This window comes from Mirounga angustirostris, unplaced genomic scaffold (assembly GCF_029215605.1).
Source record: "Mirounga angustirostris isolate CCGP_5_RB_7025 unplaced genomic scaffold, mMirAng1.0.hap1 SCAF_12, whole genome shotgun sequence".
Taxonomy (NCBI): domain Eukaryota; kingdom Metazoa; phylum Chordata; class Mammalia; order Carnivora; family Phocidae; genus Mirounga; species Mirounga angustirostris.
The window spans coordinates 463,936-489,516 of NW_026991720.1; the positions used below are offsets into that span (position 1 = coordinate 463,936).

At 40.8% G+C, this 25,581-nt stretch overlaps 1 protein-coding gene and 1 non-coding gene across 3 annotated transcripts in view; both read left to right on the forward strand.

The window, feature by feature from the left end:
• ESYT2 (extended synaptotagmin 2) overlaps positions 1-25,348 on the forward strand; it is an 82,172-nt gene extending 56,824 nt beyond the window's left edge. The window contains exons 11-23 of one of the 2 annotated variants that reach the window (XM_045863959.2): positions 441-489; positions 1,532-1,621; positions 2,089-2,184; positions 7,839-7,901; positions 11,099-11,173; positions 11,945-12,031; positions 15,648-15,797; positions 17,014-17,399; positions 18,525-18,623; positions 19,957-20,088; positions 21,658-21,763; positions 22,461-22,510; positions 22,607-25,348. In XM_045863959.2, the coding sequence (XP_045719915.1) occupies positions 441-489; positions 1,532-1,621; positions 2,089-2,184; positions 7,839-7,901; positions 11,099-11,173; positions 11,945-12,031; positions 15,648-15,797; positions 17,014-17,399; positions 18,525-18,623; positions 19,957-20,088; positions 21,658-21,763; positions 22,461-22,510; positions 22,607-22,652 (1,429 nt within the window). In that variant the 3' untranslated portion in view covers positions 22,653-25,348. The remainder of the gene's footprint in view (positions 1-440; positions 490-1,531; positions 1,622-2,088; positions 2,185-7,838; positions 7,902-11,098; positions 11,174-11,944; positions 12,032-15,647; positions 15,798-17,013; positions 17,400-18,524; positions 18,624-19,956; positions 20,089-21,657; positions 21,764-22,460; positions 22,511-22,606) is intronic. The other variant, XM_045863960.2, reaches the window with a different exon arrangement.
• TRNAK-CUU (transfer RNA lysine (anticodon CUU)) lies at positions 9,215-9,287 on the forward strand. The gene has a single exon. It is a non-coding gene; the product is annotated as a tRNA-Lys (tRNA).
• Positions 25,349-25,581: the final 233 nt, after the last annotated feature.

Sequence of the window (25,581 nt, forward strand, 5' to 3'; positions counted from 1 at the left end):
CTGAACCAGAAACGTCTTTGGGGATGGTTCAGAGCTGTGGAGCGAGGACAGGAAAGGGGCATGGGTGACTGAGCTGGAGTGACGGATGGCAGCGCTGAGGGAGAGCATGTCAGACAAGAGGGCTGAATGTTTTCAAACATTTTCAGCACATTATAAATAGCTACGTTGTGGGGAAAACCACATTTTTTACAACTCTGATCCTGGCTTTGCCAAACTGAGGGTCCTGACCTCCCAGAGACTCACCCCTGCTTGTTTCTTTACTTCCCTTCATAGTTTTGGGATAAGCCTGAGGAAGCTTCTGGAAGAAGTCTGTTTCTTGATAAACTATAGAGTTTTGATACATTTCCGGAGTACTTTTTCGTAGACAAATGTTTAAGGTTATTTCAGTTATAAGAAGTGTGTTTCTATGTTCTAAAGTTGTTGTGTTGTTATTTCTATAGTCTTATGATTGATCTTATTGAAGTTGAGAAGGAGCGCCTTTTAGATGAAGTAAGTTTTCTTTGAGTATTATTCTATTTCATGAGCATTGACAGACCTGCTGGTCTCCCACACGATGTTCTGAGAACTTAGGCCTTTTAATAATGGCAAAGTGAAAAGAAGTAAGTTTAACAGCCCAATCAGATAGTGTGTATTGTGTGCCCAGCATATGCTAGAAATTCCTAAGAGTACGAGCACAAACCGACCATTTCAGGCAGGCATGTGCTCTTCTTTGGGAGTCCGGGCAGAGGCCTGTGAGAAGCTCCCCAAAGTGGGCTTTTTAAAGATAGCTGGAGTTAGTAACAGAGCTCTCGCAGTGCGGTCAGTGAGAAGTTGTCACGTGAAAGCCGCCTTAGGGCGGTGGGAGTTTACAACGAGCAGACACTACTTCAAGCACGATATTTCTGTCAGAATAAAACGTATTAAAAAAGAAAATTTTGAGGTGGCCTCTAAAAGATGGGTATAATTGGGATAAGTAGGGCATAATTAACCGAACAAGTGCTGAGATCCACTGCTTTCAAAGTAACACATTTTCTTATGCACTCCCCAGAGCAGTCTCTTAACACTGAGTGGGGATTATCTTCGATGAACTGCTTTGTGGTGTTTAAGCTGAAACACGTGTATACTATTTTATTAAGTAGTACATAGACATAAAGACAAACATGTTAACTTCTTTGATAATGAAATTCAGTATTTGGGATCAATGTTATGTTATCTCCTGGCCCATAAATTCTGTTGAAGTCCGTACGTAGAAGCCTGACAGTGCTGGACAGTACTAGAAGACATTTGAATCCTTGTCTGTAAGTTAGGGATGAAAATGGTATTGACTCCAGAGTGGTGGCAATGCTGGGCGAGTTCCAGCCCACTGCTCCTGTCATCCTCTGGGGCCATCGGCTCATTCGAAGGGCAAAGCGAAATATGGTGGGACTCGGTCCTTCAGTGTTAATCAGGAACTGTTGGTGTCACAGTGAGCAGCTTTGACATTTGTGGAAACTGCTTGACTGGAAAGGTTGACTCAGGAGAACTTTTGTGAACGTTCACGTTCTCTCTTCAGTGGTTCGCCCTGGACGAGGTTCCCAGAGGAAAACTGCACTTGAAACTGGAGTGGCTCACATTAATGCCAAATGCTTCAAACCTCGACAAGGTGCTGTGAAGTATTTCCCATGACAACAACCGCCCCTCATAGCTAAGATTAGTATCTTTAGGTTGCGTTTCTACTTGGCTTAGAAAAATGGCAGCAGTAATTTTGATTAAATTAAGTAAGTCACTGCAGTCACATAAGGGGTAAATTAAAGATAATGGAATTTTTTTTTATAGAAAGATGTACACGTCATTCCCACCTGTTTTATGAGATCTTCATATTTTGTGCTTGATATACTCGAGTATGGGGGTTTGGAGAGCCACAGATCACCTGTGCTTTATTTAATTGATTCATACAGATTCTTGTCATTAAAGTATATTTATTGTGTTCATTCTCTCTGTGTTGCATGTATTGGATGGTTTATTTCCCCACCTTCCTTCTTTTCTTGAGCATTACAGACCTAATCAGGGAGAAATAGTCTAAAATCCTGTGGAAATACACCTGCTGAGGCTTTTTGTTCTTTCTCATAGGTGCTAACAGACATCAGGGCTGACAAAGACCAAGCCAATGATGGTCTTTCCTCTTCATTGCTGATTTTGTATTTGGATTCAGCAAGGAACCTTCCGGTAGGTAATGCCATGGGAGCTCCCTTGGGTGCTCCTTTCCTGGTAGCAGATCTTGCTGCATTCACCCACACTGTGTCACCTGTTACTGTTCCTCTGTTTTCACTTCACTCCCACCTGGGAGAGCAGCATGGGGGAGGGAGGGATCAGCATGTATTTGCTTCATGAGTATAATTTCGGTTTATACATCTTATGGATTTATCCAGGATGTTCAGAATTATTCTTACTCTGACATGTTTTATGAAGAAATCTCCATTACATAGGAAAAGAATGTGCCTGGTAGTTAGGGAAGAAGATACTCTGTAGAAAATCACTAGTTATTAAAATAGATGACCTAAAGATTTGGAAATTGTCTGTTTGGCATGGGAATAAAATGAAGCAGCTCTGCCTACAAGCCCAGAGTCCATCCTGGCTGTAGCTGGTAGGACGACAGATGGGCAGGCTGGGAGAGCAGGGCCTTTGTAGAGCCTCAGGTGATTAGTCCTACTCGGCTCCTGCAGCCCACAGCAAGTGCTCCGACTCATTTGCATCAGAACTGCTTTGCTCTTAGAAAAAACTGAAGTACAGCCTTCGTAGGTAATGACTGTAACTGGGGGGAAGAAAAATCATACTATTTCCATTCATGTGAGGCCCGATGTGATCCTCCATCACCATACTTTAAACCCACTATTTAGGATAATGTGATCATTATAGACACATACATTGTTTTGATCATATTTTTTTTAGTGCCAGTTCACTTATTCAAGAGATGGCCATTCTTACTTCATTTGGTGAAAGAAAGACTACAGATACAGGCTGTTTTCCCCCCCAAATTATAGTAAATTCTCATCCATCCCAGCGCATTTGCGTGTAGTCTCCCTGTGTCCTCCCCTTGTTGGCATCCACGTGGTAGAGACAGACGAGGAAGCCAAGTGTTCACTGCCCTTCACAGTTTGCATCTGAGTGTCTCCTGTTGGACTGTGCCTAGCCTCACCTCACCACAGCTAGACTGTTCCTTTGTCCCACGAAATACATACCCTAGTTTCACTAGTGGCTTTCAGGACTTTACGGTGGTGCTTTACTTGCACTTAGCTCAAAAGCAAATAAAGGTACTTTGTGCATCTCTTTTATTTAAAGTTTTTAACAAAATGTAATTGATCATTTTTTTTATACTGGGAAGATACAGTTGAACACTGTGTGTGATTATGTATAATTGTACTCTTTATTTCAGTGAAGGTTTTTTGACTGACTTTAACTTCACAAATTCTTATTTTTTCTTAAAGTGTTACCTTAACCTTTTGGCTAGTCTTCCAGTTAGAACTCTGTGACTTTTTCTGTTATAATTTCAACTTGGGGAAAGTTATTTTGTTACTATTTAACCTTCCTACAGAATTTTTCATACAGAACTTTTTTGTTTTTAATCACAGTAATGTTTGTTATAAAGTCTTTTATAATCCCTGATGGAAGTGAATTTGTTGTATATTTTAGGATACAAGGAATAGTATTAGTGAATTGGCAAGAAGGAATTAGGCCTCTTTCGAACTGTGTATTTTGTCACATTAAATTGAAATTTAAATAACATCACGTAAGCAAAACAAAAGCAGAAGTAAATTTATTAATCTATTAAAATGACACTTTGTGCATGAAGTGTGCTCTGGCTGTCAGAGGCAAAGGATCTTTGCAAAACCGCTGCCCTGTTGGGTGTTTATTTTAAACGGGAGCGTTTGCCAACCAGTTCTCCTGCGTTTCTGTGGGATGCTTTGACTCTGCCTTTTGCACTCCTATTTATTAGTGCTTCTTGTGCGTTCATTGACCGCAATCCACCATTCTTTGCTTTCTCCTCCTGTTTCCACTTTCCTAAGAGTATCTACGAGGGAAACTTTGGGTGTGGCTACTTAAAAGAGAGGCGAGCGTCGGGACTAGTGTTTTGTGAAAATACTACCTCAGTCTATAGAGCACTATTTGTGAGTTCTCCAGTGTTCTTTCTTCCTTTTGTTTTAATGGAGACTGCTAGAATGTGGGCTGGGACTTCTAACACCATCTACTCGGTGGTGGAATGGTGTGGCATGCGTTTTTAACTTTCTTGCATGATTTCAGTTACTGTGTGTGTGTTTCTTTTGTGCTTGTTTTGTAAAAGTAACACTGCTGTAACCAACTTTGGTGACTACATCTGATGATGAGATGAACAAACCTGGTGAGTCATGAAGAAGCCTTATGTTCCTAAGCTGCTACCGACCCATAAAAAAAAGATAAAAATTCTGAGGAAAAAATGAAGCCATAATGATTAAAACTGATTTTCGTGTGGTTCATCTCAATGTGAGATGTAAATATTTATTTGCAAGCTTTCAGAAAACTTCCTTAAATCTACTTTTCCTCCTGACGAAACACAGAAGTGTCAGAATGTGGTTTTCCTGAAAGGTGCCAACTGTGCCCGAAGGGATGGTCAGTGAAGACAGAAGTCCACCTGTTACCCTGGAAACTTACCTTCTCCCTCACTTTTTAACCAGTGCTCCTAAGGGAGAAAAAAATATATTGAGTTTATGACTCAGCTTCTCTTAAGGAACTTGAAAGAATTTCCAGGAGCGGATAATTGAGCATTTCTAACCCTTATTTGGGAAGCTGATTCTGATCTCATTATGTCTGTTTCCTGGGGTCTTGCTCTGGGGCCTTGATTCCTGGTACTGTTCTTGATGCTTTTAGCAGGTAGTGATTTTTACTTGCTTTGAGGTCAGAGAAGGTCATCAGTGGCTTAGTCATTAGTCTAGAAAGTTACTCTTTCTAGACTGATTTAATCAGTAACTACTGAGATCCTTAAAGTTCTTTGGCCTTTGAATCTAATAGTGGTAGTGCTTTGCATTTTTGAAGAGTTTTCATTTCTATTTCCATGTGCATTTTCAGTTTATTCTTATCTAAAAAAGAAGGGGGGCAAAACTTGAAGAATAGGTATTTTGTCCCATTTTATAGCTGAGGGAAATCAAGACCCTGAAGGGTTTGGTGAGCTGTTGAGAGTCACGTAGGTAGGAGATGGTAACCACGGTCTCCTCACTCTTTGCTTGTTCCTCTTAAAGACATTTTAAAAGTCAGAATGAGGTCACTGCTGCCTATTGCAACCGTTCTCTGTCACTTTTTCATACAATGCCTTTCTGTTTCGGGTGTTTCTTAGCGGCAAGTTGTACCGTACGCCGTGTCTGTAGACGGCAGAATGCCTCTGCCGCGCAAACTCTGTTGGTCTGCGGTAGCTTCCCTAAGTTACCTTTTCTCATTCTGTAACTGCTTTTTTTAAAGGAAATATTTCTGACCTTGTGTCAGGATTTTTTAATTGCTTTATAATATTTAGCTAAGACATTGCTAGGTTATCAAAACTACCTTTCCTCCAGCATTATCAAAATCATATACTAGTACTGCTCAATGATTCAAATATAGGCATCACTAAAATGTTTTATAAAATAAATTTGAACGGATTTGATTACCTTTTTTCTTTTTTAACCCATTGGTTTTCAGTGTGAAGTTAAATCATTGCTTTCTGTTTTCCCCCAAAGGCCTGAGACCGTTGGTATTTCTAATAAAGGCCAGGCACAATGGACTCTTAGCTTCTACCTACTCCAACCCTATGTGTGCATTACCACCAGGGAGGCCATCTGTAAACGCTTAGCACTACGGGACTTTCTCCCGTACTGGAAACAGCCCCTTGACAATGTAGACTGTCAGCACTTTGCCCTCCTTCTTTTGATCAAATTTTGGGCTGAATTTGAAACTGGAACGCTCAGGGTGTTCTCTGGCTCCCAGTGGCTAAGCAGCTTTACAACCTGAGATTTACACAATAGCCTACATTTGCTGAGCACCTTCCACGGTCTCTAGCTGTATGCCTCATTTAGTCTCAGGCCCTCATGATCACCTTTCAAATAAGGAAACTAAGACAACACATAGACTGTGAGGGACTGAGGTTGGAGACCCCAGATCACAGCTGGTCAGTAGCAGAGCTGGAATTTGAACTCCACTGTCTACTCCATCCTAGTTTAAAGTGAATTCATTATCACTTCAAGTTTGTAAGTTCACAGAGCTGTCCATGGAGTTTATCTAAGATGAGTGTTCACACTGTCGCCTACTTTATACATAAAAATGCTAGCTATATAATGTGAAGACCATTGGGTTTGATGATGCTAGGTGCCATCTCACTTTTTAAAAGTACAGGTGGCATTACTTTAAAATCTTTAAAAACAAAGCGGGGGCACCCAGCTGACTTAGTTGGGAGCACATGCAAGTCTTAATCTCGGGGTTGTGAGTTAAAGTCCCACACTGGGTGTAGAGACTACTTAAAAACAAAAGTCTTTAAAAAATACAGGTAGCTGTTACTGCTTCCACTTATGGGAAACAGCCCAAGGGTGGGAGGTGCAGTAACATCCAGGGCTCACAGTGGGCTTGTATGAGTGCACCAGTGTGATCTGGCCTGTCTCTCCTTCAAGCCTGTGCAGCTTCCCACGATCTCACAGTGCTCCTCTAGCACCCTGACCTGCACCACGGCCTCTCTCGTGTTGCTTTCACTGATGCATGTCAGAATAATATGTGCACTTAGCCTAGATTACATCTATCCAAAGTGAGCTTCAGAAAAGGTTCTTATGACACCTGAAGATTGTCAGTCCTCACACCTCAGCGCAGTGGTCCCAGCCTCACCTGTCCAGGCTCCTGCTAGAGTCCAGTCTGGTGGGTGCCGTATTTTTGAAGCTCCGCAGGCCACCTCAGTGATCTGGCCTTTATGTCACATTAATTCCTTTTGGCCAAATGTTTTTATCTTCTCATCTGGAGCAGCCTGCCATGGCCACAGGAGGCAGGGAAGCTAGTTGTCCATCTTTCTTCGTTATGAAATCTGCTGTTTAATGAAAACATAATAAAAGCAGTTTGTCATATGAAGGTAATTACAACTAACATGATAAAATCTTTAATCTTAAATGTTAGTCCTGGAAGGAGCTTGTGAAACAACTCAGTCTTGCCCTCTTGAAGGCAAGAAAGTAATGAATTTTTTTAAAAGTCAATAAAAGTAGAACATAAAACCCATAATAATAGAACTTTAAAGCCAGGACAGACTTTTGAAATGATGTGATCAGCTTCTGCATTTGATGCTTGGAAGAGAATGGGAGTGAAGTAGAGAAGGCCCACCCCTGCTGTGGTCTTGCACAAAGAAGGTAAATTTCAGAAGGAAGTAAAATAGCATCTGCTAGGCTAGGGTATGAGCTGACTTGAGAGCAATTTGGGCATATAGAGCCCATTCGTTTGTAGTTTAGGTAAAGCCTGTATTGTATATATGGTTGATATTTTAGGGGTTTATTCAAGTAAAGGATAGTAAATAGAACCCTTTCTTAAAGTGTCACTCCTGGGTTTTTCATATCTCAAAGACAAGAGGGCTGGGAGTATAAAAAGAACAGTAATCCTAAAGGATCGTAGTAATCCTAGAGGAAATGTGTTTTGATATTTATAAAGGCTTATTCTAAGATAAAATCTTGGGCATAGAGAATTTTATGTGCTAAAAATGAGTTCTACTGGTTTTTTGTGTCATTCTTGTTGGTGATTTTCATTTAAAGATTTTTTCGTTCTCATAAATTTTCGTGTCATTAACCTTACATAAACTCCTCATTGCATGTTTTATTAACCCTTGGTATATTCATTTTCTTCTGACTTGAAAGAGTAACCCATTAGAATTTAACCCTGATGTCTTGAAGAAGTCTGCAGTTCAGAAAGCTTTAAAGGTAAACTAATAGCTTCCCTTTGAAAAGTTAATTGAAACATATTGAAAGAGATGATGCTTTTTAATTTTCGTGGGTCTATTGACAAATTGCCTCCCTACTAATGTAGTAATCAGTTGTCTGGTTAGAGGAATCCTTTTTGTTACCCAAGAATTAGTAGTTAGAAGAATTTGTCAAGTTTGAAGATAAATTTTATAAAGTACCAATGTGATAAATTAGACTTCTGTCCTATTGGCCTTAGGCAGCAGTATCTAAGATGGTTTTAAATCATCTGCATTTTAATTGGATTTGAATTTGTGAAAATGGTGAAATAGAAGGTTTATTTAAAAACTTAACCAGTTTCTAGATTATGATTTCCAGACATTTCTTCCTTGTGCACTGTGACTATCCATTTAGAAATCACCTCTTCCAATATGCTGAGTTAGGGCTGTTTCTTAGTCGGTGACCTCATGGCTTTTGGTGCTGCTGGGTTTGGGTGACAGATCTTTCGAGAAGCTTTAAATTTCATTAAATGAGGTATATTGAAAACTAAGCTCCACTCCCTAAAACAACATGAACATGTATTTTCTGGCTAAATTGTTAACTTTTCCATGACTTACAGTGTTTTTTTATTTTTTCTCTGATTTCTTTGAACATTTTAGGCTTAAATATTTGGGGAGGGGTGGATTAAATGTTAATTGTGTTAAGAAAATTCTATCCAAAGGGATCAGGAATGGTTCTTTATCAGCTTCATATAGGAAAATAAGTTCAATTTTAAAAGTGAGGAAGACAAACAGCGTCTGCTTTCTGACCTAATACTTATTAAGCCCTTACCTACCCTGAGATGAAGTGTGGCCTACCAGTGATTTACTCCTTTGCAGTACTAGTTAGCACGGCAGTTGAAATAACTGCTCCCAGAACACTGGAAGGAATTAGATCAGCAGTCTCTCCTCACCATTTCTTTGATATCTGAGGGTCATTAACCAGCAAGACATTATGGTTGGCATGAAGGCAGATTGGGTTTGGACTGCAGTCTGGCCTACTCATCCGTGTGTGCTACAGCAAGATGTTCAGCCCTCGGTTACTTACAGACTGGAAGTGATACGGTCTTTTTTGGGGTATCCGTAAATAAGATCATGCATGTAAAAGAGCTCAGTGTAGCTATTAGTTGTTATGACATCATTCCATTTAAACCTGGCTTTTTTGCTATTGTGTCCATTTTTTAGACATGAAAACCAAGGTGCAAATAGATGAAATATGTAGGTCTCAATAATCATTTGCAAACAGCTGAAATTTAATTCGAGACAGTCTAACTTAAAAACTCGTATTTCTGGGGTGCCTGGCTGGCTCAGTCAGTAGAGCATGTGACTCTTAATCACAGGGTTGTGAGTTCAAGCCCCACGTTGGGCATGGAGACTACTTAAAATAAAATGTTTAAAAAAATAAAAACTCATATTTTCATTTTATTTATATATCTGACTTGTGCTCATGCATTTTGAATATTGCATCATGGTAGAAGACTTAGTGATTTTACCTTATTTCATGAAATCTAAAACATCATTTAAAAATACACCATTATTTTATGTACCACAAGAAAGAAAAGTTCCTATTAAGGCTTGATAGTGTTTATGTTTATTGGAAGAATTTTTAGGCTTAGGATAAATACAGATTTTTATTATGTCACACACAACAAAAGGAAAATGGAAGCAAAATAAATCAGTTAAAGCAAGAACAACTATCTCACAATTGGGACCTGCATAAAAACAGGTACATAAAGTTACCAACTGTAAGTTTCATTCTGTTTTCAAGGGATGTTAGAAAGTTAAAAAAAAAAAAAGTGTGTCTCAGAATTGATAAGGTACAGTAACTCTAGGAACGGATGGCTACTTTTTCAGAGATGAAGTAACTTACATTAGCCAAGAAGCAGTTTTTGTATCAATGCAGTTGCTGTATCAGAAGCCACTGTAGCCTAAGACAGTTTTACTTCCCTGGAATGTAATAGAATCCTGGCCCATAGTGCTGCCATTCAGCTCTGCCGTTCAGTTCCTCCAGCCAAAGTAGCATCATTGCAAAGGGAGGATGCCCCTCCTTGAAGGCCAGACTGTTACCTGGCCACACCCAACTGCAAGGGAAGTTCAGAAACAGAATTTTCATGTACAGAGGACTTGTGCTCAGGTGGAACTCCGGGCTTCCATTATTAAAGGAAGGATTTAGGGGAAAAGTTAGTATTCTCTGCCATAGTAGTCTATAGCCTTGGGTATTTTTTTTAACAATATTTATTTCATTTTGCAGAATTTATTCTCATCAAAAAGATGAACCAGAAAATAAATTACCACAGTATGTTTGGGCCAGTAATATTTTATTCTGATAATCATATGAATTTGATGCCTACTTCTGTCATTGCTGCAGTGTTGAGGATTGACTCTGAAATTGTTTAACTAAAAAATACTTTTGTGACCTTCTAATAAATTCCCACTAACAGATATTTAACTGCATCTTCTTGTGGGGCTAAGTTATAAATAAACCTCATGTCCCATGTATGTTGTGTTTTACGATGTTCTATCACCTGTCTGCTAAAGTATGCTTCTTACCATTTTTTTCTTATTCCTGAATTTTTCTCATATTTATATGTACTTAATTTAATGCAATTCTAGATTGATGTTTATTCTTCCAGTCAGAATTACTTAGGAGCTGGTAAGCAAGATTTGATATCTGATAGCTACATGTTTGCACAGAATGTACTAAGTTAAAAACATGAAGACATCTCTCATACTTTGTAGTATTTTTATTATTTCAACCAGCGGACTGTTCTGAATTGTACATTTCTCCGTTTGCCCTTCCTCATGCTTTTCTGTTTCCATTCGCTGCACTTATCTTCTTATGCGAGTAAGATAAATTTTGAGAGCTGGAATTAGCATTAAAGATTTTTGGAAGATTTCATTTTTCCAAAGTAACTTGCTTTAAAAATAAAAGACCTTAGCATTTAAAAGTCATATACAAACGGGAATTTTCTTAATTTATCTCATGGTAGATAACAATTTTGCTTTCGGATATGCTCAGCAATTATTTTCCGATTAAATTCTTCCCAGATATTCCCTGTAACTGAAGTATCAGAAATAAATAAAAATTATTATTAATATGAGCCAATAATCTCCTTTTTAGTAAGCCCCATTTCAAGATGTGTATGCTTACTTATTTTGTCTGGTTTTGTTTTTGGATAGTCAGGGAAGAAAATAAACAGCAATCCAAACCCTCTTGTCCAGATGTCAGTTGGACACAAGGCCCAGGAGAGCAAGGTAAGATTCTCACTAGTTTCCTGTGATGTCACTGTCGCCGGTTTTAGATGCGAACAGTCAGCTGGCTGATGTTATAGGTTTGAGATCATTGATTTCCATATCTTTCTCTTGTTTTCTCAAATCAGGCAACTCATAGATAGCCATACTTCTTTATTGGGTTAACAAATATATTGTTCATTTTTAAAAATAACACTAAAAAATATAATATGCTTTTTGCTTGATTTCATGGATAAATGACATGGGATAAATTTCTAAGTTTCCTTTGAAAGCTCTGTAAATATGTTGTTTGAAAGATAACCAACAGTCCTTGAAATTCAATAAACACAATTCTATTCAAGAATTGAGAGGCATTACTGTTGCTGTAACGTCTTCCGCTTTCTTAATATAAGAAAAGCATTTCAGGAATTATTTAAAGTTATAGGCCATTGCTCACTTTTAAATGTTCACAGTTTAGGGAGCTTCGTGACTTACCAGCATTATGTAGAGGAAGAGGTAGAACAGAGGGCAGACAGAGCAGATGAGGTCTTGTCATTGGGGTGGGCATACAGTTGGAATTTCCTAACAGTTAATTTCCCTGACCCACTTTGGACCATCTCCATCTTTGAACACTTTCACAATTAATATATAATAGCACATGCTCAGTAAATAAATGTCTTGGAATTTAATTAAAGTCATCCTAAGCTTCCAAACACAGTAAATGAATAAACAAAGTCTTGGTAGCTCTTTTCCACATAAAATATCACAGAGCTGATATTTGGTCATTTCTTTCAGATTCGATACAAAACCAATGAACCTGTGTGGGAGGAAAACTTCACCTTCTTCATTCACAATCCCAAGCGCCAGGACCTTGAAGTTGAGGTATTTTATTTGCATTTTTTAATAGAATTGTAGAAATATAACCAACATACAAGTCACTGCACAGATGTAAAGAGTATAATTTATGGGACTTATCATCATAATCGATAAATCTTTGTCAGACTTACCCCTAAGTATTTCATGCCTTTTGACATGTAATTTTTTTTCAATTTTCAACTTTTGATGCTTGTTTCTAGTATCTAGAAATGCAGCTGACTTTTGTATATTGATATTGTACTTGGTTATTCTCAGCTTTTTATGGATACTTTAGGATTGCCTTCTATATGGCAGTCACGTTTTCTGCTAATGATGTCACTTCTACTTCTGTGTTTCCAGTCTGGGTACCTTTCACTTCCTTTTCTTGCCTTGTTACCCTGCCGTGGCCCTCCCACCTCTGGAGTGAGTAGACATCTTCGCCTCCTTCCCAATCTTAAGGGGAGAGCCTCAGGATTTCACCATTAAGTCTGTTGTTTTCAGAAGTTTTCTTCTACTCCAGCTACTAACTAGTTTGCTCAGTGTTTTTTTCATGAATGTATGTTGAATTTTCTCAAAAGCTTTTCTAAAGCTATTGAGATGATCATACAGCTTTTTTTTTTTTTTATGTTTGTAAATACGGTAAAATATATTGTTGATTTTCAAATGTTAAACCTTGCAAACCTTTATTTGGGGATAAACTCCACTTGGTCATGATGAGGTATCCTTTTTATGTATTCAATTTAACTTGCTGAAATTTTGTGATGAATTTTTGTATCTTAGTCATGAAGGATACTATCTATAAATTTGTTTTCCTATAATGCTAGTTTTTGTATCAGGGTAATGCTGTCCTCATAGAACAATTTGGTCAGTGTTCTCTCCTGGGTATTTTTCTAGAAGAGTTTATGTAGAATTGGGTTTTTTCCTCACGTGCTTGGAGAATTCCACCAGTGAAGCCATCTTGGCCTGTAGTTTTATAAGAAGGCATTTAAATACAAAATAATTTCCAATAATATAGATCTGTCTAGGTTATCTATTTTTTCTTGATGATTTTTTTTATTTATGCCTTTCAAGGAATTCATCCATTTCATCTAAATTGTTGAATTTCTTGGCACAACATTATTCAGAATATCCCTTTAATGTCCCAGGAAGATGTCCCCTTTCTTGTTCCTGATATTGGTAATTTTCCTGTTCCCTCTATTTCCCCTGATCAGTGTGGCAAAAGGTTTATCAGTTTTATTTTCTTAAAGGACTGTCTTGCATTGTTTCTGATGAAAAGTCTGCTGTTGTTAAAGTTTAGAAAATTTTTGGCCAGTACTTCCTCAGATTTTTCCCTGCCTCAAGTGTCTCTTCTGTTGTCAATCCCATCCTGTGTGTTTTTCATCTCAGACATATTTTTCATCTTAGAAGTAAACATTTGGATCTTTTTCTCTTCCGTGTCTTTCCTGTACCTTCTCGTGTTTAGTGTGTGAGAGTCTTTGGTGCCTTGTTACTCATTCTGTCATCTGTATAATTGCTGGATCTACTTCTACAAATTACTTTCCCTCATTTTGGGTCATATATTCCTGCTGCTTTGGTTGCCTGGTCATTTTTCATTGTGAATTTTACATTATTGAGTGCTGGGTTTTTGTATTCCTTCAAATATTTTGGAGCTTTGTTCTCATTTGCAAGTAAGTAACTTGGACACTGAGCCTTTCAAGGTTTGATTTAAGTTTTGTTAGGCAGGCCTGACAGCCTTTAATCTTGGGATCCTGTGGCCTTGCTAATCTGAGCCCTAATGTTATGAGATTTCTCATCCCTGTTTGGAATGGATACTGTCTGCAGCCCTGTGCTCTGGGAATTGTCCCCTGCTTCTGCTGGGGCATCTTTCCTGGCCTCAGGTAGTTTGCTCCCTTGTGTGCTGATTGGCTGAAGATGAGGGGTCTTCAGAGGCCTCCAGCTCTCTCTGGAACCTCCTGCTCCCTGATTTCTTCACCCTTCTTCACTCAGGGCAACCACTCACATCTCTCTGGGGTCCTCATGCCAGAACCATGGCCTGGACACCATCTAGGCAGGAAATAGTTGTCAGGCTCATCTCACTTGGTTTCCATGCTCTCAGGGCACTCCTGTGTCCAGTGTCTCACGTTGTCCAGCCTAGAACCCATCATCCCAAACGTTTTGTCTGGTTCTTAAGCTAACATGGGTGATAAATTTAGGTCTGGCTACTACTCATCGTGGCCAGAAGTAGAAGTCCTCTGCATGTTTGAACATATATAATATATATAAATTATATACTTGGGAGGAATCCGAGCTTCCTGAATGTACGCCTGTTACTCTCAGTGGTCATATATTCTGCCCTCCTGTCACATTAGCTTAGCTTCAAGGAAAGCGCCAAGTGGATCTCACAGCTTGTGTGCTCATTCCCGTTGCCGGCATACTAAACATACCAGTCTAAACAATCCTAATTTCCCCCCCCCCTTTTTTTGGTTATGTCCTATTTCCCAGCATTCAGTCTTTGAGAATTTTAAGGGCTTTCATTTTCTGTTTGGCTTGTACAACTCTGACTTCGTTCCCCAGCCTCTTGAGATCGTGAGGTCTGAGAGGGCATGTCCTGCAGTGGGGTTAGGGTTAGCTCCTTGACTGTCGGTCATGCCCAGCCTGGTCCATTATCCTGTGTTTGCTGTTTTATATTTCTACATTCTGTTTTATACGGAATATATATGTTTAGCTAATTGTTGTATTTTGTATTTCTCTAGCTAATTTTTTCTTCATAAATCGTACTATTTTTCAAATAATTAAAAGATCTTCAATTTTATTATTTTTTTAAGATTTTATTTATTTAAGGGACTCCTGGGTGGCTCAGTTGGTTAAGTGTCTTGCCTTCAGCTCAGGTCATGATCTCAGGGTCCTGGGATGAAGCCCCACAGCTGGCTCCTTGCTCAGCAGAGAGCCTGCTTCTCCCTCTCCCTCAGCTGCTCCCCCCTGCTTGTGCTCTCTGTCAAATAAATAAATGAAATCTTTTTAAAAGATAAAAGGCACTTAGAAATGTTTTTCTCCATAAACGAGTATCACCAGTAGAAACTTGATAGACGCATCACCATGAATGTGTATTGTCACCATTTTCACAGAATTTAAGATGTGTCTTCCTAATCTTCAGATCTGTGTAGACTGCTGCCTCTCAACTCAGGGTTCTAATGGATTCCTAAAACACAGTGTTCCTTTTGTGCTCATTATAACTGTGTGGTGAGGAATTAACAGGCACATGGGGCTTGAACACACCGTAACCTCACTCATCACAGTTCTGAGGGTGTCCATTGTGTCAGTCATTTATGAGAACCCTACCCAGAGATGGCGGAAGTGCTTTTTTTTAAAGACTGGATTTTGGACATTTAAATGCTTTCTGTCTTTTTTTTTTTTTTTTTTTTTTTTTGAAGATTTTATTTATTCATTTGAGACACGGGGGGGGGGGCATGAGTAGGGGGAGAGACAGAGGGAGAGGGAGAAGCAGGCTCCCCGCTGAGCCAGGAGCCTGACGTGGGGCTCGATCCCAGGACCCTGGGATCATGACCTGAGCCGAAGGCAGACGCTTAATGACTGAGCCACCCAGGTGCCCCTGCTTTCTGTCTTTACCTTCAGAGCTAAGTGTGTTCTGTCGTGTGTCCCTCAGGTCAAAGATGAACAGCATCAGTGTTCTCTGGGGCATCTGAAGATCCCTCTCAGTCAGCTGCTCACCAGCGATGACATGACCATGAACCAGCGATTCCAGCTCAGTAATTCAGGTCCCAACAGCACTCTGAAGATGAAGATCGCCCTCAGGGTACTGTGCTCAGCAGGGTCTGCTGCACGTGCAGGAGTGGACGGGGAGACAGGCAGCACTGCCAACGCTCGCGGGCCCTGCCCCAGCGTGTGGCGGAGGGCACGGGGCACTCACCTGGGGAGCGAGGAAACCACTGCTGACGGTTTCCAGGTGCCTAAGGGAGAGCTGATTGAGGCCTGGACCCAGACCTCTGCCCAAGCTGGTATTTCCAGATTGCTTGAGCAGGCCAAATTAAATTTTCAAAGGTCATTCAGGAGAGAAAATTTAATAAAATTCTACAAGGTGGTAGAAATTAGAAACAAAAATTTTTTTGTCTAAAATAGACAATGATTCTTGTGAGTGTCTAAGGAATGTTCAAAATAAAGTTGGCAAACATGAAAAATGCTAAAACTCACTGACTTTTAAAATGCAAATTAAAAAGAACCCACTTTTTAAAAAATTAAAGCAGACTTAGTGGAGGGTGCAGTGTACATGGTCTCTTTGCACTTGGTCCCAATTCTGGGGATCGGCACAGTTTCTCCAGAAAGGCCTGCAGTGTCTCCAGGCCATAAGCGATAGGGCCCCTTGAACCAAGAACCCTTTCTCTGCAAATCTGACTTTCAGGAGGAAGACACAATGCAGACCACGAACATGAAGATGTTTTCTGCAGCTTTATTTTATAAAAGCGGGAAAAGGTGACACTGATACAGGAACCCCAGGGTGCAGGGTTTGTGAGTGCAGGCTCTGCTCAGTGGAGTATTGCACACCCGGACACTACAGATGAAAGCCAGCAAAGCAAAGGGTCCGCGTGCTCACACAGGCCAGGGAGCGCGAGGCCTGCTCCCGCATGGAGGCTGCTCTGTGTGGTGGCCCCCCGGAGAGGGTGTCCTCGCCTCTCATCCGTGCTCAGGGGCACTCGGCTCAGGCTCACCCAGCAGTGACTGCACCCCACAACTGTGCAGGAATGCGTGCAAATGGAGGAGGCTGAAGAGAGCACACAGATGTGACGTTCACATCGTGGAAGTGATACTTTGATTCATTAGACTTTGCTTTTTCTAAACTGACTGTAATATGGCGTTATTTTAATAATAGAGTAGCTGGACATACACTAGACTGTTTATAATGTTTTGTGCCGACTTTTAAAGAAGCATTTGCAAATGAATAAATCTGAAGCCATTCGGGTAGCAGGCTGTTCTAGCGTCCCTGATCTTAACTTCATGTTTATTTCCACCCCTAGGTACTCCAACTCGAAAAGCAAGAAAGGTCTCCAGACCACCAACACTCAGCTCAAGTAAAGCGACCCTCTATTTCTAAGGAGGGGAGGAAAATATCGGTGAGATCTCAGATGTCTGCATCTCCAGGCTCCAGTGACAGCAACACAGCCCCGTGCACGCCAGTCATTGGGAGTGGCGATAAGCCTGGCGTGGAAGAGAGAGCCCAGCCTGTGGAGGCCAGCCCCCAGGGGCCACGAGACCTGGGCAGAAGCTCCTCCAGCCTTCAGGCCAGTGCCACCTGCTCGCCCAGCCATGTCTCCGTCAAGGAGCCCACCCCAAGCATAGCCTCAGACGTATCACTGCCCATCGCCACCCAGGAGCTTCGGCAGAGACTGCGGCAGCTAGAGAAGTAACTAGACGTCCCATCCCCTTTGTTCTTGTCAAACCAGAGCACACACCTTTCATGCTGTAGGGAGGGAACATCATCTTAAGTTAGCTAAAAGAACTTCACGTGGCTTTGGCCTTTTGCTCACTGAGTCTTTGACTTTGAAAATAAACCTGCCGTTTTCTAGGACCCAATATTTGGCTCATTTGAGGATCAGGAAGCAGTGGGGTAACAGGTTCCATGAATAGGAAAGGGTCTGAAGCCGTGGTGTGGCTGTCCTCAGACCAGGAAGGCAGGATCTAGATCTGATGTGTGCTCTCAGCACAGCGATTGTGTCTGGGCTCTAAGAACAGGTCCTGTGTGCTCAGCGTTACGACCACTGGCCGTTGTTGTCTAGTGTTCAGATTCAAGATGTGCCCCAGGGTTCTTGAGAGAAGGAGGAAAACAGCTTACAGTTACCACAAGCTTCAGATGTTAGCCTTTTCCTCCCAGCGGAAGGAGTAAACTTGCCCTTTGAAGCCATTCTTCCTGTCTGTTGTTCTCAGAGGTGTGTTGAGGAATCGGAAGTGGAGGCAGAGATGAAATGAGTGCTCCTGGGGGTAGAGGAAGCATGCAGGTCTGTGACCCACACTCAGCACGCTTTTTTCCTCCGTACCTTCTCACGTCCACTATTTTGGAAAAAAGAAGCCAGTCCCTTCCTGCAATTTTAAATACGAAAGTACTTTTTATCAGGAGCCAAATCTGGGGAGTAGCTGGGATGATCTTGGGGGATGTTGCGCTGGGGAAGCCGTTGGTGGCCTTGGGAGTCTGTGCTTCAACCCCGAGAGAGAGCGAGCGAGGGCTAGTGTTTTGTCAGAGAGGCTGCCAGTAAAAATCAGAGCAAGCAACGTGTGGGGCTTTGAGAAAGCATACGTAGGTTTGGGTAGTGACGGAATTGATGTTTGTAATTAGGAGACCTCCGAGTCTCATCAGTTCTGAATGACTAACTTATGTTGGAGCCTCATTTGAAATGTGGGTTCAGCTGGTTGATTAAGAGTCCGAAGTTCAAATTTTGTTCAAGTCCATGGGTAATTTGGTTCCTTCTTGTGCCAGTGACGCACAGGCCTTCAGTTCTGAGGAGAGCCGTAATTTTCTGCTTTGCTTCCCCAGTGGGACAACCCTGGGGCAGTCGCCCCTGGGGCAGATCCAGCTGACCATCCGGCACAGCTCACAGAGAAACAAGCTCGTGGTGGTGGTACACTCCTGCAGGTGAGCTGGGCACCCTGGGGCCCCAGGGTAGCCATTACATGGGGAACAAAATACTGAATTCTAGCCTCACCAAATAGACGAATTTATTTCATCTTTAAAGAACAAAGTCATGAGGTTGTACTGTAATCCTAGTATTCAGTGGTGTATTCTTGCTTTGTTCTCGACATTGTTTCATAAGTATCTTCTATTCATAACCATTTTGGTTGCTTTGTAATACACTCTTCAGCTGCCATCCTGGATGTTTAGATTGCCCACGTGTAACATAGTAACGAACATATCTTTCTTTTTTCTTGAAGTGTCTCTTTGGGATTAAATTTCCAGGAGTAAGTTTGTATCAATTCAAAGGATCCAGAAAAGTTTATGGGGTCATGATAGGTATTGCCAATAGTCTTTCAAGCTATTTCTGGAGCATACCAGTTGACATTGGCACCCAAGGGTACAGGTGTGCCTTTCCCACCCTACCCCCCCAATCGAGAACAGTTTATTGTGCAGTGTACTAATTTAGTAAGTGTAACATGAGATGACAGTGTTGCTTTAATTTGTATTAGATTAGTGATGATAGTATGCAGCCAACTAATTATTTCCCATTTAGGTAGAAGTTATATAAAATGCATGACATAAATATTTGGATCTTATAAAAGACTGTTAGAAACATAGGAAGTTAGAATTAGTGACATTTAGAAATACTATATAAATGTAGGGTTCAGTTTTGTACCTGTTTATTGAGCACCTTATGTATTCTTGCTGTGAGGTAATTACTGTCATAGAGGACTCTCACCAGATAATCCCCTAAGTAGATTTTCAGGTTGATCAATAAGTGCATAATTTGAAGTGGTTGCATGTAATTAAATGCTCGACTGTGTTTGGCTCAGACCAGTTGTCCTAGGAGAAGTGCAGCGTGGGCTGCACAAAGGAGGTGAAAGGTTCGGGAGAGCGAAGGACAGAGAGTGGAGTGAGCAGCCTGAGCCGGCACGGAGGAGGGTGTGTGGCCTCGCTGGGGCCTCCCGGAAGGCTGCTTCCCTTGGCTGTAAGGCCGACCATACTCCTCACTGGGAGAAGACAGACAGTAAAGTACTGTGGAAAGATAAACCAGCAGTTTCCATTTTCAAAGCAGAGCAAGGTATCAGAATGTCCCCCAAATACTGGGCTCAAGAAATGGAGGCAGAAGTCGCCTCCGCCAACAAGTGAGCACAGGGCAAAGACAGAAGCACACTTTGCTCCTTTGTGCTTCTCAGTGGTTTAGATAAATGGGAAATTAGAACAGTGAATTTGAACATGACGCTGTCATTTTCCTAGATTCTAATATCTAGTGTTCTCTGGTTTGTGTCATAAGAAATCTCATTGCCTTCTCTGAAGATGGCTCTGACCCCTATGTCCGCATGTATTTGTTACCAGACAAGAGGAGATCAGGAAGGAGAAAAACACACGTGTCAAAGAAAACACTGAACCCCGTGTTTGACCAGAGGTATGGTGTTTACTCCAGTGGGGCGGGGGGAAGGGGGGCAGACTATTGAATCCTCAAATAAGGAAGGCTCGATCAATACTCTTGAATGACTAACACATTCAAACCAGCACTGTTGGGAAGTATCAGTGAAAAACTCCAGATTAGCACCTACAGACTTGTCAGCATAAATAAATAAATACTTTGAACTTCATCTAGAAGCGCTAAACATAGTAATTCCAAATTGTGAACATTGTGGAAGAGAGACTCATGAATGAGGACCTTAAAGAACTTTATTTTATGGGGTTGTATCTATTGATTTTTCTGAGTTATAAGTAAAAACTGAGAATTTAAAATTTTTTCTTCAGATTTTTATTTAAATTCTAGTTAGTGAACATACAATGTAATATTGGTTTCAGGAGTAGAATTCAGTGGTTCATCACTTACGTACAACACCCAGTGCTCAATTTTACATTTTATTTTAAAGAACAGTAATAAACCTATAACATCTTAAAATATGCTTCTGAAAAACTAGTTTCCAAAACAATAAAAAATATATAAATAAATGGCATTATTGTTTAACATTTTTGCAGATCTCTCTAATGGTTTGTCTAAATAAAGGTCCTACTGCTTCTGCTGTCAGTCTGATGTGCTCATCTCTAGAGAGGGTCTCGGGGGCCTCCGGGGGCCTCAGGCCACATTTAAAGAAGCCTCAGTCTGTGCAAACTGGGTACCTTACATTACAGTCTCTGTAGCTAAAAATCCACCAGCATTTTGGGAAATAATATTAAGTCAGATGGTGTCAAAGTAACTGTCACTTGTGTTTACGTTTATCTTTAAAGGGACTGGTCGTTTTATCATAACTTCATGCCAACAACTCTGTCTAAACCAAGGTCATAAGCTGACGGGTGTGCACCACATCCTGGTGTGGGTGTGTTTTGACAGTGTTCTCACTTAGCCCCCAGCATTTAAGGATTCAGAGACCCCACCTGTAAGTCTGGGTTTCTAGCTGCTCCAGCTCCATGGAAAGGCTCTCTGTCCTCTGGTTTACCAGAGACCCTGCCTCACAATGGCCGGACACCGGCCAGGACACCACTTGGTGCCCTGGAGGCATTTTGGTTTGTGGCGTCTGACTTCAGCCATTAAAAAGTGCACTGCAGATCTGTTCACTTCCGTGAGGCTGTGTCACTTAGTTCGTTCACCGAGGCGTTTTATTTAGAGTTCTGTAGTCTTTAGGCCTGGATGAGTGAACTGGTCTGGACCCTCTGCTGTGTCCTACAAACGTACAGTCCCCCGTCCTTATAACTAAATACAACAGCCCTCCCCATGCGTGAGGGAGCCACACGCAAGAGGGCCTTTCCCATATTTAGGGTGCAAGAGTCACCACGTATGTTTGGAAAATAATGGGAAAAAAATGTTTTTGAGTCTTCATGAAATGCCAGATCCAAACACTGAACAGAACTCAACTGTGTAATAAAAAATCAGTGTAACATTTGGAACTGTCTCATAAGCAGAAATGTCATTTTTTAGTTACAATAAAATACAATAAAATTATGGGGAAATTTAAGGAAGGTCCTCTTTTTTCCATGTCAGCTTTGATTTCAGTGTTTCATTACCAGAGGTACAGAGGAGAACGTTGGATGTAGCAGTGAAGAACAGTGGCGGCTTCCTGTCCAAAGATAAAGGGCTTCTTGGCAAAGTAAGTTTGAAAAATATCCTTGGTCAGTTCCTATATTTTATAAACATTAAACACTTACCCAAAGTGCATTTTTTTTTTTAGACCATACTTAAATAAGTGGAAAGGGGTGAACTTCCTCTGTAATTATGCTTATTTATAAAATAGTGGACTATGAAAGACCATGTTGTCTAAAACCTGAGTACCTTTTGAAGATTATTTTTAAGTTTTCATTGTTTTTACATATTCATATTATTGGCATATTACTCATCTAACAAATTAGTGGCTTTATTTCTCTGAATTTATTCTAGTCTTTGTCTAAACTCACATGTAACTCTTGCATAAGATTATATATTCTTTAATATTAAATGTACAAGAGGCCGAGTTGGGGAAGAGGAGTTTTCAGTTATGGATCCAGTTACCGGTGATCCGTCCCATCTGTGCTGCCGTGAATGGCACTTGAGCCAATATCCCTGTAAATTACCTGCACCGATTCTTTTAAAAACTCAGTTTTGAGACTGCTGGATACAGGGTGGACTCTTGGATGTGATCCACTGTATCATTCATGGGGGGTCATCAGGGCCCAAAACACTGACAGAGCCTCAAGATAACAGAGAGGGGGTTCCGTCCTGAGGCAGGAAGAGGTTGGAAAGGCTGGGAGGACTGGGGGCGTGAGCAGGCGCTGCTCCACCCACTGTAACAAATGTTGTTCCACCAACAGGTGTTGGTTGGTCTGGCGTCTGAAGAACTAGCCAAGGGTTGGACCCAGTGGTGAGTGTCCCACCACAGACGAGTCCCGTGTGTTTACTTCACAACACTCTCCCCAGCTGACCTCACGTCTGTCCCCCTCTCCCTGTGCACCCCTAGGTACGACCTCACAGAAGATGGCACAAGACCACACGTGATGACGTAGTCCATGCCGGGTGCGAGGAGCCCGCCCCAGTGTCCCCACTCACACTGTGTGCTCAGAGCACACCATCCCGCACATGTACCAACACTGTTTTTATAATTTCAGTGTATTTAGTTATATAAATCTTCATAGTTTTATAAACCATGTTGACGTTTTAGGCATATTTGGCCAATATTATCATTAGATTTTGTATGTTTAATTTTCTGTAGTATTTCACCAGTTATAGTGTGTGGTAAGGTAGCAGTTAATTACCGTGTCACGTAAAGGTGTGTGTCAGTTACATCCAGTAGGAAGCAGATGTGTGTATATGCTTTACCGTTGCCTTGTTTTGTACACACTGAGGTACACTATGCCATGTAAATAGACTATTTTTTATAATCTCTACATGCTGGTTTGAATTCTGAAGAAAATGGATTAAGGAAATATATTTTTTTCTTCTAAAATGTATTAAATTCTTACGACAGATAATCATTTTGTCTTTGCAGGGTAAAGTTCTCAGTGACCAATTTTATGGTGTTTCTTTTTTTAAAAAAGGCTGAAAGTTTAAATATTAGTATTCTTCTGCCCATCATGAATGACGGAAGTATTCAAAATATTACCAGTTTCATAAATATAAAGATGTATTATTGAGAGTTAGTTGAAGTGCTTATAAGGAAAAGTGTGTAACTGAGTAATACAAAATACTAAGAGCATTGTCATGATTCATAAATCATGATGCACTAATTTGAACTTTCTTATGTAAAATGAAATGTCTTAAGTTTATTTTTAATTGCTTGATATAACTTACTCATGAAGTAGTACACAGATACACAGTTATACTTCCTAAAATATAATACAAATTTCCAGTGTTAGCACTTAGGCTATTGTGAAACCATCGGTCATGAGCTTTGTTAATTTTCAGTGTTTTCCCAGCCTGTGAAGACAGGCTCACACGGTCACCATAAGGTTTGTGGGGTAGATCTGGTAAGTAGGTAGGAGGTTGTTTTAAAAACCAACGGCTCGTTCATTCATCCGTCGGTGCGACATCATCCATCGGACCCTGTGCGCGAGGCCGGGGGTTCCAGCACGGCGGCTGTTGACTTTAAATAACCATTTCCTGAGTCTCTTCACTTTACACCGTGACTGACCTCAGTACTGGGATATGGTGATACCGTTTTTATTTTGGAATACTTGTTTTCTTCTTGGATTATTGCAGCATGTTTTAGGTCCTCGAGGCCCAGGCCTCTGGGGGGATGAGGCTCTGCATCAGTGTCGGCTGCGCATGTGTCTGAGAAGCGTGTGACGCGGACAACTTCTCAGCCGTGAGAACATTCTGTATCACGTATGCAGATGCTGGGGGAATAGAGCTTTACGACTGACTCTGGAGATCGTACCATAAGTCGTCTCGTGGACTCACGGACTGCTCGTGTGACCAAAATACCAAAGTGCCTGTGGTGGACGCTGATTGTTACTCCTGCGCACGTCTGCCTTCCAGCAGATTTCATGTTTGTTTTCATTTACACTTGGAACCGTGGGTTTGTTTATAATGGAGTCTGTAGTTCACAACACATTTCATGTAACCATAAAGACAGTATAATCTCACTGTTTCCTAGTTAATGGAACTTCACTATAAACCATGTCCAATGTACAGGAGGAAGTTTATTAATATATTGATGCACACATAAACATATGCACACAAAAAATTTAACTGTGGTATTTAGTAGCATGATAAAGGCAGGTAACTACTTATTAAATCTAGTTGCCTGCCCATGGTATTAGATTTATTAAAGATTTGTTTTTTTAATTCAGTCTGTTGAAGGGCTTCTGGCATAATCTATAAAAAGAGAACCACTCACTGAAATGCATCATACCAGTAATTTTTTACCAACATCCTGAACATTTGGGTTTTGCAATCATGTGCTCACCAGTAGGTACATACTTACTTTATGGAATGCTTTATTTAAGTAATGAGGCAAAATAAGTACAATGAAAGGTAGAAAGCCAGTTGGCAGCATGACACGTGCCTTGTGATACAGGGACTGGGGAGCCTGGAGACAGACCATCTGCAGGTTCTGAGGCCTCTGGCAGCGGGCTTCATTCTGCTTAAGAGGAAAGAGAAGGAAAGGGACAATTCTAAAGACATAAAACGTTTCCCGATGTGATCCTGTCTTTTGTGGCAAGAAGAGCATTCAACGAGAAGCTCTTTTACCCTGTGGGGAGGGTTGAGAATTACTGTCGAGGCCAGACCCCAGGATCCTGGTGATGGAGAACACTTGAGTTCTCAAAATGTTCATCACTGGTTCAGTAATAGGTTCATCCAGGAAAAGGGAACGTTAACTTTTCTATATTAAGCCAAACCAATGGGAGGAAAATTAAATGAAATTGAATTCTGTTAGTTTATACATGTGGGTTGCCTATCCTGTGCCTTAAAGTATGGAAGTTTGGCGGCATTGTTTTCAAGTTTCAGATCATAGCTGTATTCACTTTATATTCTATACTAGGAGAATTCATTTTGCAGATACGCTTCATCAGGAGGTCAGCCCTTCTCCAAGAACCTAATTAAGCTCAGTGTAGACCAGCGTGTATAAACTCTGGCCGTCACCCACTGCAAATGGAAAACAGAGGGTTTTTTTAAATTACTATGATAGAATGTCCTTTTTGATCAACTAATTTTACATGACAATGCATGTATTTATTCAGTAAACTTTTATGTTCGCTAACTTGTGATTTGTTTTTCCTTTGTCTTTTGAAATGAAGTTTTTAGTGTGGGATCCAGTGATTTGAAAAGGAGATACAGTACATTATTTATCCGTGCTGTGTGTGAATTCTTTCATTTCCAAAAGAACATGAGATCATTGATCCTAGTCCTCTTGTGCCCATCTTTTTAGTCTTCATGCCCAAGGTGGGGCTCAAATCTACAACCCTGAGATCAAGAGTCAGATGCTCTACCAAC